The 12,161-nt window shown below is 31.8% G+C and overlaps 1 protein-coding gene across 4 annotated transcripts in view; it reads left to right on the forward strand.

Annotated features, from left to right (window-relative positions):
• The first annotated feature begins 1,310 nt into the window (after nucleotides 1–1,310).
• The window catches only part of LOC148627004 (uncharacterized), a 35,512-nt gene continuing 24,661 nt past the window's right edge, over nucleotides 1,311–12,161 (forward strand). For 3 of the 4 annotated variants that reach the window (XM_088565376.1, XM_088565366.1, XM_088565393.1), the window contains exons 1-10: nucleotides 1,311–1,495; nucleotides 4,291–4,389; nucleotides 6,355–6,418; nucleotides 8,533–8,588; nucleotides 9,015–9,107; nucleotides 10,232–10,324; nucleotides 10,606–10,740; nucleotides 10,956–11,028; nucleotides 11,376–11,423; nucleotides 11,742–11,834. In XM_088565376.1, the coding sequence (XP_088421502.1) occupies nucleotides 4,300–4,389; nucleotides 6,355–6,418; nucleotides 8,533–8,588; nucleotides 9,015–9,107; nucleotides 10,232–10,324; nucleotides 10,606–10,740; nucleotides 10,956–11,028; nucleotides 11,376–11,423; nucleotides 11,742–11,834 (745 nt within the window). In that variant the 5' untranslated portion in view covers nucleotides 1,311–1,495; nucleotides 4,291–4,299. The remainder of the gene's footprint in view (nucleotides 1,496–4,290; nucleotides 4,390–6,354; nucleotides 6,419–8,532; nucleotides 8,589–9,014; nucleotides 9,108–10,231; nucleotides 10,325–10,605; nucleotides 10,741–10,955; nucleotides 11,029–11,375; nucleotides 11,424–11,741; nucleotides 11,835–12,161) is intronic. The other variant, XM_088565385.1, reaches the window with a different exon arrangement.

Consider the following 12,161-nt stretch of genomic DNA (forward strand, 5'->3'; position numbering starts at 1 on the left):
AAAGAAGCCACTCACCCTTTGTTCTCACAATCAAGAGTTTTGGTAGCTAGAACTGTTGTTGTAACCTTCAGAATCAAACACTCTGATTATTTTGATGTAAAAATTAAAAATAATATTGGCCGTAATAAGTTGTTTTTTTTAGCTCTCTCTGGCATAGCAAATCTGAAAAGAAAAAAATTTACTTTGTTGCAAAAATTTATGTGCTGTGGCGGAAAGGGTGTTAAGACATCAAGCAATGTTATAACATCTACTGTTGGGAACTGTTGATTCCCAAAACAAGTGCTTGTGCCAGAAAGCCTGGCTAGAGGAAACGCATAAGGTCGGCAAAAACACACTCAACTAAGAAGCAAAAGCTTCATTAGTACGAGAAAATGGAGGTGGCAAATACAACTCCTGCACCCTTCAACACAGTCAGTGAATGTTGTATATATGTTTATATGTAAATATTAATAAAAATAAAAAATAAAGAAAGAAAAAAAAATCGCATGACAAAAGATAAATATACAAAATTTAGAAAATTTATAAATGATATTCGCAAATTTTAACATGAAAATGATTTGAATAAAATTCAATGCTTATCTTTATTAGTATAATTCAAAATTCAAAGAAAATGTTTCATTTTAAAATAAAAAAAAAAAAGAAATAGAAAAAAAAGACAGAATGGTAAACTTTAAGCACGTGTATAACGCAAAAACGACACTAAAATGATTTGCAATTATTCCGCTATTTTTTTTGACAAATCGTTACTGATGAGACTTCAATAGTCGAAACACGTACCTCAAAATTTTTAAACACGTTTACTTCATTTTAAACTAAACAAAAATAAATAAAAAAAAGGACAACAAAACAATCATTTTGGAACTTTGGTTAACTTTAAGCACATGTATAACGCACAAATCACAATAAAATATAGCACTGAAAATTTTGATATATACAGATGGGTAACTTTACTGTTAAAGTCACAAAGTTTTTTTAGCTCAAAGAATCATTTCCTCTTCATTCTTTTGTCACTAACTTTTGTATTTTAAACCTTACATGGGAAATTCATATCAACTATGCATGTCCAAATTTTTTTAATATAACTTCTTACAATCTTCTCCATTTTCAGTTCTCCTATTAAAAAAGATATTTTCTTTTCGTCTTTTTATTATTCATACAGCAAATAAATATAATAGTCTACCTCCTCTTGTCGGAATTTTTAGTTTCTTGTCGCTAATTCAAGCTTCTTGTCGCTAATTCAAGTTTCTTGTCGCATCTTATCGCTAAATCTATTTCTTGTCGCTTCTCGACGCCTCTTGTCGGTAATTAGTGAGACCCGTTCCTATTCGATTGCGCATGTTGAAGTTAGTGCGCGAACAGCAAACTTGTATTGTATATGTAAACAAAATGAAAAGTTTCTGGTAGAAAAAGTCATCTAAGGTCCCTCTAAAGTCATTTCCTTCATGTTGAAGTTGCAATAGAATTGCTCAACTCACATCCCTTAACTCATAACACTGTAAGTCTGTATACTAGAAAATATCCCCAAGTCGGACCTATATTAGGCTATAATGAGTAATGACCAGTCTTTTTCACACTCGAGTACCTGATTTGGATCAATTAAACGTGGCGACGACAACACTTATACGAGTACGGTAGATTGAGATCAAATAATACATTAGCTTGTGTTCGTGTTTATAATTGTAAAAAATAAAAGGAATGTGAAAGTAAGAACTTGCAAAATGTTTGCTGTAGTTCTCAGTCTTGTTTACACCAATTGTGTTGATTTAATTAGAAGTATTTGAGTGTGATACTTGTGTTTATTAATGATTGCTGAGCAGTAAATAGTGATATATTTGATTTTATTTGAAAAATAAAAGTTGAAGGGATGCACCCCCAAATTTGGGATCATCCTTGTGTAGATCATATACTAGTATTGCTACATGATGATTAACTTACCCAATGGGGTTGGGGGCAATGCCCCTGGCAGAAAACCATTTTTACATTTGGAAGTCATCTCATGGCTGTTATTTGTGGTGCAGTTTATGAAAATATAGCACTTACTGCTTAGAGTTGACATTATCATGCAGAAACAAAAACTTTTTTACTCAACTGCGTTTAATCATTTTGGTTGCTTTTGAGTTACATACGTATTAGTGATTGACATGTATGTAATAATTTCCTCTACTTTTTGCCAATTGCATGTTAATTTGAAAACCGCTTCATTAATGGGACATTATAAAACTAAGAACTTTACAGGGATTGAAATTAGTCTAGATATTTGTCTAGACCACAGGTCTAGTAGACAAAAAAAATACCAAGACCTGCAAACAAGCCACAAGACCTGATTTCTTAGCCTTGACCAAAACCTGAACTGAATGACACAAGGTGGTTTGTTTTTAATAAAAGTGGCATTCATTCAATTTTGTAGTGTTTTTTTTTTTTTTTATTGCTCTGTAGTCTTGATCTTTTTAGAAGGTAATTTTCAAAATAAATGTATAGAAATGATGCCAGATAATGGGCATTGGAACTTCGAAGACAACATAAAATATTATTTTAAAACTTGAAAGGCTGCAAATTTCAAGTAATTAACTTGCTATGACACAACAATTTTAACTGCAACAGTGAACACAATTTTATTTATCTTCTGGTTCTAGCTGAAAGTCAATGTCAGATTCATATTCAGACTCAGAGCTTTCATGGCATGGTGGATATCACTTGCCTTTATGTGTTGTCTTCTCTTGCCAGTCAAATGCACCCTTTTTTAAGTTATTTGTTCCGGTTATAAATTTGATCATGATAGTATTTACAATACAGCCATTCCTTTTCCGATTCGTATTGAAGCCATGTTATTTGCTCAATGATTCTGAAACGTTCAGCGCCTCTTCGCTGAGTCATACGCTCTATTTTGTTCATTGGATGATCACTTTTGAGGGGTATATTTCGATACCCCTTCAAAGTGTCACCACATGTTTACCTTCTTTTTGAACTACTTGGTTATTTCCCGCACTTCAAATACTTACCTTTGTGTTATTAGAAAGGCTGAAAAGTTCTGATTTTGTTTACCTTGGCATTAATCAATATCGATGTATGTTTGAAATACGACTCTCAAATTCCTAAAGTGTTTAAAGACTGGAATTATAAAATTACTATTTCTGGGTACATTTCTGGAAAATTATTCTGAAAAACCGGACCGGTACGATTAAGCATTTTGCTTGACTGTGACTGATTTTTCTAGAAACGGGCTAGTAGACCAATAGTAATTTCGAACCCTGCTTTATCAACCTTTAATTAACTGTAGAATTGTACAAATTTATATAACTATGACTTCAGATACATTATAGCTTTGGATTTGATTCAAGACGATGCTATAAGTTAAAATGTGTTTTATGTTAATTTTACTTTAAAACCTGAAATCATGCCATCAATATGAAAATAAGACCTGTACAAAAATGTGAATTTAAACTTTTATAAAGGAATTTGTTTCTGAAATGAACTGTCTTAAAACCATTGTAAGAATGATTCAACAAGCAATCAGTCTCATCAAAACATTAAAAGCAGTAGCATGTTACTATTTAATAACAATACACACACAAATTTCACAGACGTGACCATACTTAACAGACGTTTGATGTGGCATTTTAGAAAATCAAGCATCAATAAAATGCTCAGTTACTTGAACAGTATGGCAGTTGGTGATTAAATGGATTCATTCTGTTCAATGTCCTTAAACTACCCCTACTAAATTGTATGACAACTTACTAGATTCATAGCTCTTGAAATACATTAGTATAAAAAATGACTTTTTTCAACAGTTTTCAGTCCCTATTGGGTTCTATGACTTACCATTTAAGAAGTAGGAACCAAAAAAGGTCTGTTTCAGTTCTTGTAAAATGTTTGAATGGCATGACCTTACCTGTCCCAACTGTTTAGGGTTCAATCTCTGAAGTTTGTGGAAGCTGAGCTCATTTTGTGATAATAACTCTTGAAAATATTAATTTAAATTCATTGAAAATCATTTTTATGTCATTTCTTTGTAAAATCACAGAAGTAAATAAATATGTTCATTCCTGATAAAATTTGAGAAAAAGTAAATATTTGATCACACATAAATGTAAATTCATGAGGTGTCAACTGGTCAAAGTCACAAAGGACTAGATCTGGGTATAGCGTAATTTAGTGCACCTTTTTATTCCTAAAGATTCTGCATTATTTATGTTAATGTTATAAGAATATAAAACAATATTTTTTTTCTTTTAAAACGTGGTGTTTATAAAATTTTCTGATGCATTTGTTTCTACATGTATCTTCCAGGTTTAAGACATGGCTGATGATTTTGATCAAACCCAGGCTTTATTTTTAGACGAATTTGAACAAGATACAGATGAAGACAATCAAAAAAACAGAGAACCTGTAAAGTATTTTTATAATTTTTGTTTAACATTTGATTATATTATACAACTGAATGATTTTTTTAGAAATAAGCCATTGTAATATAGTAGGGTTGTGTTAATGCTTCATTTCAATACTCTAGATGTATAGAATATCACAACTGAAATTGTAATGCAAAATACAAGTGTAACTTTTAGTTGGCTAAATCAGTGTTCTCCCCAGGCCCTTAAAGCGCTATTGAGATCGGTACTGTGCTATCTTGCTACCAGCGATGTGCTATTAAGTTAAATTTGAGGATTAAATGTATGTGCCCTGAGGTCATTAACGGCATCCTACAAGGTAATTAGCTCTTGAAAGCAGTAAACAAGCTATGGTCAGTTGATCACCGCGTGATCGCACCAGTGTCTGAAGCCAATAAAAGTTATGACATTGCCGACAAGATTCTTTATCAGTCACCCCACCTGGCCACAAATTAATTTTAATGAAGATGTCAGATACTAATATCTTATACTGAACCAATCAAAACCGACTATGGTAAAAATTCACTCAACCCTGGCCAAAAGTACATGGCTTTTTATAAACGCAAAGTTGAATATTTGCACAATTACATGATGTTTTCAACATTAAGAAGCTGATTTACCTTGTAAAAGAACATATTAATTCCCAAACAATATTTATTTCAACAGATACTTCCAAAACACTTTGAAAAGAAAAAGGAAATGGCCGTCTTTTGTTTACATCGCCATGTTGTGTATCAAGAGCACGTTTTTTGGCAGGAAAATTAGTTAAGAAATAGATCGTAAAATCACCCAAATCTAGAAATAGTACAACAGGTATTGGGGGGGGGATTGTCTTTGTAAATCATGATATTGGATTTTTGTCATGAATAAACTGCATATAAACATAATATTTAAAAACGAAACAAGACAACTAGTGTGTCAACTTTAAATAACAAGAAGTAGATTTGTAGTTTTTTTCTTGGTGTAACTAGGTCAACTCCACATTACTTCCTGAAAATTTTTGGAAACATGAATATTAAGACCAGAGTAGTCTTTTACCTGATTAGATAATATTCTAAATCTATTAAATATATTGAAAGTTACTAAGACTAGAAAAAGAGTTTAATAGAGATTGCTCTTAATCAAATTAATATCACATTCAATTGAGCCATTGAGGCCCCAAAACAAATAAAAAATAGTAATTTCCCGTGGGTCTGCTGTCAGCAAAAAATTGAAGAACACTGGGTGTGTTTGAATTAGAGGAAATATTTATGAAGAAATACTTATCATAATTTGATATATTATCTTTAATTTTTCTGTTAATTTAAAAAGGAAAACTAAAAAATGGTATAAAAGTTTTAATTACTGAAAAAGAAGAAAAAAGGTAAAATATTAACCTACAAATACTTCATGTAAACATAAACAGCAATGTACAAATGTACATTTTTAATACACTGATCAATTTTTATATAATACATTAAATACAAAGTGGCACATTTAGACATGAGACATATTAATATCATGTCATGCGCACTGAATACAGCGTTATCTGGAAATCCTGGGGAGAACCATGGCCAAATTTCACTAGTTTCTCTAAGTATTTACTATTTTTCTACCATGGTGTATTTGTATGTTTTACCATATTTTTTCCTTTTTCTACCATCTTAGGAGTTCTTGAGCCAAGCAACTTTGCAAAATGCGCATGTTAAAATATTGTTTTCCTTGTGTTTATCATCTTAAAGGAATTAAAAAAAATATTTTAAAGGAATAAACATTGACCAGAAGTTCAGAAACATTAGGGAAAAGATTTATACATGTATTTTGAAATAAATAAATAAAAAAATGTTCATTTTAATATTGTTCTTCGATAATACATGTACATGTACAGTATATTATATATTGTATTGTATATAATATACAATGGATATATTTATATGCATGTTGATTTCTCCACTTAGTGACCTACATGTATATTGTATGTTTGTAGGTGGCCTATTTAAAGGTCAAATGCCAAAAAGGATTTCCAGAAAAGAAATTTCCATTGTATGGAGGTAAAGCAGTCACCATTTATTATTTTTTAGCTCACCTGACCAAAGGCCATGTGAGCTATTGCAATCACTTGGTGTATTTCGGTGTTAACAATTTTTCAAAACTCTTTTTCTCTGACACTACTGGACTAATTGGAATCAAACTTAGTATGAGTGTTCCTTGGGATATTTTGCATAATTATGGTGTGGGGATTTTTGATCCGTCAAAAACATGACTGCTGTTACTAAAAATAGAGCAAAGTTTTGAGAAATAAGTTTTTTGCATATACTGTATCTCTAAAATCGTTAAGTTCAGCCCAATTCTGACTAGGTGAAAGTCTTTAGTTCAGCATGATGACATCTATCTGCTATCAAATTTTCTTTTTAATCATGTTGTAGTAACTGCCCTTTATCCACTTTTTTTTTTGTTATCTTTTTAATGTTTTTTTTTCTTTCTGAAATGTTTTTCTCTGACATTACTTGATCAATTGGAATCAAATTTGGTATGAATGTTCCTCAGGGTGTTTACATAGAAATTATTTGGGGAATTTTTTTCTGTTGAAAAACATGGCCACTGCTACCAAAAATAAAACAAAGGGGTCAGGCAGAAGTTTTTCGCATATTTCTCCCAAAATTGTTAGGTTAAGCCAAAATCTTTCGATTCACGAAATGATCTTTTTTTTTTTGGCCTACAAAAGTCTAGGGATCAAAGTTGTCGCCGACTCCTTGTTACATTTATTGACCTTGAAAGGTGAAAAATGACTTTTTTTTAACAGTTTTCAGCCAATAGCTTGAAAACTATGATAAATAGAAACTTTCAATTGTTCAAATGATCCTAATGATATGGCCTTCTAAAGTCTGCTGGTATAAAAGTTGTCAGACAACTCCTTGAAAGGTGAAGAATGATGTTTTTTGCAGTTTTTAGCCATTATCTTGAAAACTATTACGGATTGATAGAAACTTTCAGTTGATGAAATGATCCTTATGAAATGTTCTACCAAAGTCTTCTTGAGTCAAAATTGTCGGACAACTCCTTGTTAAAGTTATTGCCCTTTAAAGGCAAAAAATGAACCAGGTGAGCAATTCAGGCTCCTGGGAGCCTCTTGTTTATTACTAGTATATCACATGCATTCAAGGTTCATTGGCACCTTTTTTGCTGCATTTATCTCTGTAACTATATATTGCAATCAGTTTTTAATTAGTATGCCATATACTGGGATTCAATTTCAGACTAAATCCACATCAACTTCCTTTTTGACAACCGTGGTTTCTGGAGTCAAGGTATTCTTTAGTGAACTTTGCTTGTGTCACAGTTTTTCAAGTTTTTGAGTGTACCAATATTTTAATTAAAAAAAAAGAAATGACATATTTGAATTGAAGAAATGAAAAATTTGATATACTATGAAAATTTATTGATGCACATCAATTTTATGGATTATAAATGTGAGAAGTTTTTTAAATAACAAATTATTTCTGTCTTAATTATGATTTTTTGGATATTGCTTAAAAGACACGATGAGCCCCGTCCAGATCCGGGTGTCAAAAGAATAAGCCTGCAGCAGCGCTAAGCTTGTCGTAAAAGGCAACTAAATAGTGCTCAGAAACCTAGCCAGGGCTAGGCACTCTGCCCACAGAGCAACTGGGTTGTGTGCCCCAGGTGGTGGAATGGGGTAACCCTGCATGCTACATGCTGGGGTCGTCAGGCCATAATACTGAAAACCTGACCACAGACCATAGTAGTGCAACGTATTGGGAAAGATGCCACGTTCCTCGCACGTTAAAGAACCCTTCTGTGGTATTCTCCCAGAGTAGGAACTATAGGGCTCCGCCACAGGAGGCAAAATTGCCCAACCCTACCCACCTCTCCCTACTTCCAGTTGCAATCAAAATTTTCTTGTGTCCCATCCCATTTTTCATGTCATCATCATTACATGTTCATTTTATCATCCACTTCATGTTCATCTCCTGAATATAGCTGAAATATTGCTGCTCGGACGTTAAACCCCAACAAACAAAACAAAAAGACATGAAGAGGTTTTAGGAGGTAAACTGGTTGTGTTTACGATAGATTCCCAGATCTTCCTCAATATAAATGTAACATAATGATGAAATGACTACAGAATTTGTCTATTTTATAGGTAGCAATATAATAGGGAGACATGAAGAATCCTGTAATGTTTGTATCCCACTGAAGGTAAGAGATAAAATTTTTAGTTGAGAAGGCTCAATTGTTACGAAAGGTTTTATGACACAATTGCTTAGGAGAAGAATGTAATAATCATTGTATGCAAAACTATAATTAAACATATTCTTCAAATAGGTTATAATAAAAAATACAATAACAAATTTGACAATGATTTTTTACTGAAAACAATATTGCGTTTATAGACCCTTCCATATCTCATTATCCTTATTGATTAACAAGTGAAGCTGCCGTGCCGTACTATTTTTTTCTGTCTATGTATACAGTAAAAAGCATGCAGTACACTTCTGATTGCCTTAGAATAATGAAAGGGTCTTCCCAATTTTCAAAAGTAATGGCTTAATAACTGAGGAAATTAATTTCAAATGACCTTATCTGACATTACATGTGCATAGTTAGTTTCTTTTATATTTTCAGGCTTTATCAAGAGAACATGCATGCATTGAAATAAAAGGAGAATCTTTTTTAATATTTGACAAGAACAGTAGAAACAAGACCAAAAGAAACAAGGTACTTCGAAGAGGAAAAGTTTTTATAAAATATAATTCTAATTAGGCCACAGTTTTCTGATTTATTGGTTTACAGATTTTTGACTGTATGAAATTGGGTCAGTTGGTTGGAAAAAAAATAAAAATAAAATTAGAACCAGAAATACACTCTACTTTTTCTATTTTTATTAAAAACTTCTTGTTTTATTTTCAAAGATGCCATTCTAACCTGACATAGTTAAGAAGTGGATTCTAATCTACTGTATGTACCTACACATCATTTATAAACATAAATTCTCATTCCAATTTTTTAAGTGTCCAATAAATTCAATTTGCAATACTTAAACAATGTTAATTTCCTCATTTTTTAATGATGTATAGCTTTCCTTACAGTACGATATAGTTAGGTTAAAATAAAGATGGTAAAAAGTTAAAGTTGAAATTCAAGTTTTAAAACAGTGTTGGTCAAAACATGTACTGTTTAATTTATCATTGAACAATGTTATGGTGTAAACAAGTTGTGTTATAGAAGGGCTTAGTGAAAAATCAATACCAAAAAAAGAAAAAAAACCTACAAAGTACAGGAAGAATTCAGGAACAGAAAGTTGAGAATGCAGACAGATTTCATTAAAATGACAAAAAAAAACATTTGTCTTCTGTTTTCATATAACAAGTACCCTGAGAGACTACACAACCTTAAAAAAAAAACTTTAAAAAAATCTATTGACTAATTGTTTTTAAGTCTAAAAAATATATTAAAAACCAGTTATTTGTCATTAATTGGAAAACAGATTTTCACTATGATTTCCCTTAAAATTATCCTGTTGTCCCATTGCCCGCACAAGTGAAACTACCATGCAGAGAAGTAAAACAGGAGGACAACCAAATTTTATTCATTTTTCAAGATTCATTTACTAAGGACAACGTAGATTTCAACTTTATCAAGTAGAACGTCATACCCTGCAAGTTATCTGTGGTAGTTTTCATGAATCGTAAGTGCAAAAGTGGTCATAAGTTAGGATATCACAATACCTTTCTCTTTTATGACATAAATTAAGACTTATTTTACGCCTACAATTTTTTTTAAAAAATGCCTACAGACTTCAAATTCATAGTACAGAAGTAATGAATGTAAATTATTTTCAGCTATATCTCACCCCTGAAGTTAGATATGAGTTAAAGAATGGAGACACTCTGATATTTGGGGATGTTGAAAGTAAATTTACTATTGGAAATCAGGTAAGGGGAGGCAATCATGAATGGCGTTACAAATGGAAATCGTACACTTTTTAGTTTTCATCATTTATATAATGTAATTCCCATTATTTCTTTTACAAAAATGGTCTGTTTTCATTTTTCGGTGCAAACATATTGTAAACGGTCTTATGGATTTAAAGTTAAACCTGAAAGAAAACTTATTTTGAAAAGGACATGTAGTAATTTTTTTTATATACCACTAACAATTAATTGGGGTCTATTTGACTGATAAATACTAATAAGTTGATTGAATGTCATCATAGATATCTGATGATGGTTCAGAGACTGGATCAGAATCTCAGTACCAGACAGCCAATGATAAAGAAGATATTACTGTAGAGTTTGACGAGGAAGAATATGATAGTGATAATAGTATAGATCTCCTACAACCAACACAGGTAAGGTATTTATTTTATGGCTTCATTATTTGTCATCATGGATATATTTCTTGAATAAATAGTCTTGTAACTGGTCATCAGAATGAATTAAAACTAAATTTGGCCCTTGTCTGTCTTATACTGTTATTAGACAACATTGTTAAGATGTCCTGAATCCTAAATCTATTTCTGTTGTGTCCAAAAGCTTTTTGTTATTTTTTTATTTTTATTTTCAGGCATATCACACTCATGCACGGAAGAATACAACTGCTAAGTCTCTGATTGCAAATGACTCCTTGATGGAAAAAGGTAAAATAAATGAATGAATGAATGTGATGAAACAATAGGCTACAATCATTTTTTTCTCACTAGATTCTGAATTAGTGCAGTTTAGTATTTATGTGATGTTCCAGGTCATAGAATTTTTGTTTAAAGTCTTCTATGCACTTAAGAACATCAAGTTCTAACAAAAATTTAGCCATAACCAGTAATTTCACTGAAGCTTTATTGTTTTAAGGGCTAAATTTATCTTTTGGACATAAAATCTTTTAAAAAGAAAAATCATCTGAATTGCCTAATCATTGGCTAAATCTTCTTTAATGGACAGAACAAAATAAGATAAATACATGTATTGAGGGATATTCTTTGTCTAACAGAAACTATGGTACTTGTAACAGAAACCCCAGGTCCTTCCAAACAGAAAAGTAAGTCAACACTGATTATGTCTGATGTCTGGTTATTGTTTAGGAGGAAACTAAAATAGTTCTTATCGTCAGTCAGTGAGCATCCTTCATTTATCTATTTCCTGTTTATCTGAAATATTGTACTTGTATGCTTAAATGTGAGAAACTTTCATTAAAATGATTTGAAAATATTGTTTATGCAGTTTTATCAGAATAGGTTGCAATCTGTTTGTGATTTTTCTCTAGAAAATTGGTTTCTTTTCGCTGAATCTCTTGTAAATTTAAGGGATGGTAGGAACATCCTCTGGTACAATATCTAGTTTTAATGTTTTATTTCAGTAACAACTGGTCCGGTTATAGATGAATCAGGATCTGAAACTGAAGATGAAGAACACACTAAAAGGAATATACCTCAAACTTTGGTGTTAGAAGGTAAACTGGGTCAGAAATTTTGTTAGGAAATATTGTAAAATTATATTGATATTCTTCATAGCGCTCATTTTATAGTTTAGTAAGTGTACATGTAAATTAAAGAAATAATATCGTGCAATAAAAGAACTGACCCATTTCAACACTAGTGGACCCTACTCATCAAGTGAGTGGTATACTGGAATCAATGTGTCCTTCTGTCCGTCCTTCCGCCTGCATGAATTTCCTGTGGGTGGTATACTGGAATCACCTTGTCTTTCTGTCCGTCCTTCCGTCTGTATGAATTTCCTGTGGGTGGTATACTGGAATCACATTGTCCTTCTGTCCGTC

This window comes from Perna viridis, chromosome 1, assembly GCF_037379345.1.
Source record: "Perna viridis isolate PV_CMFRI_1.1 ecotype Kerala chromosome 1, ASM3737934v1, whole genome shotgun sequence".
Taxonomy (NCBI): domain Eukaryota; kingdom Metazoa; phylum Mollusca; class Bivalvia; order Mytilida; family Mytilidae; genus Perna; species Perna viridis.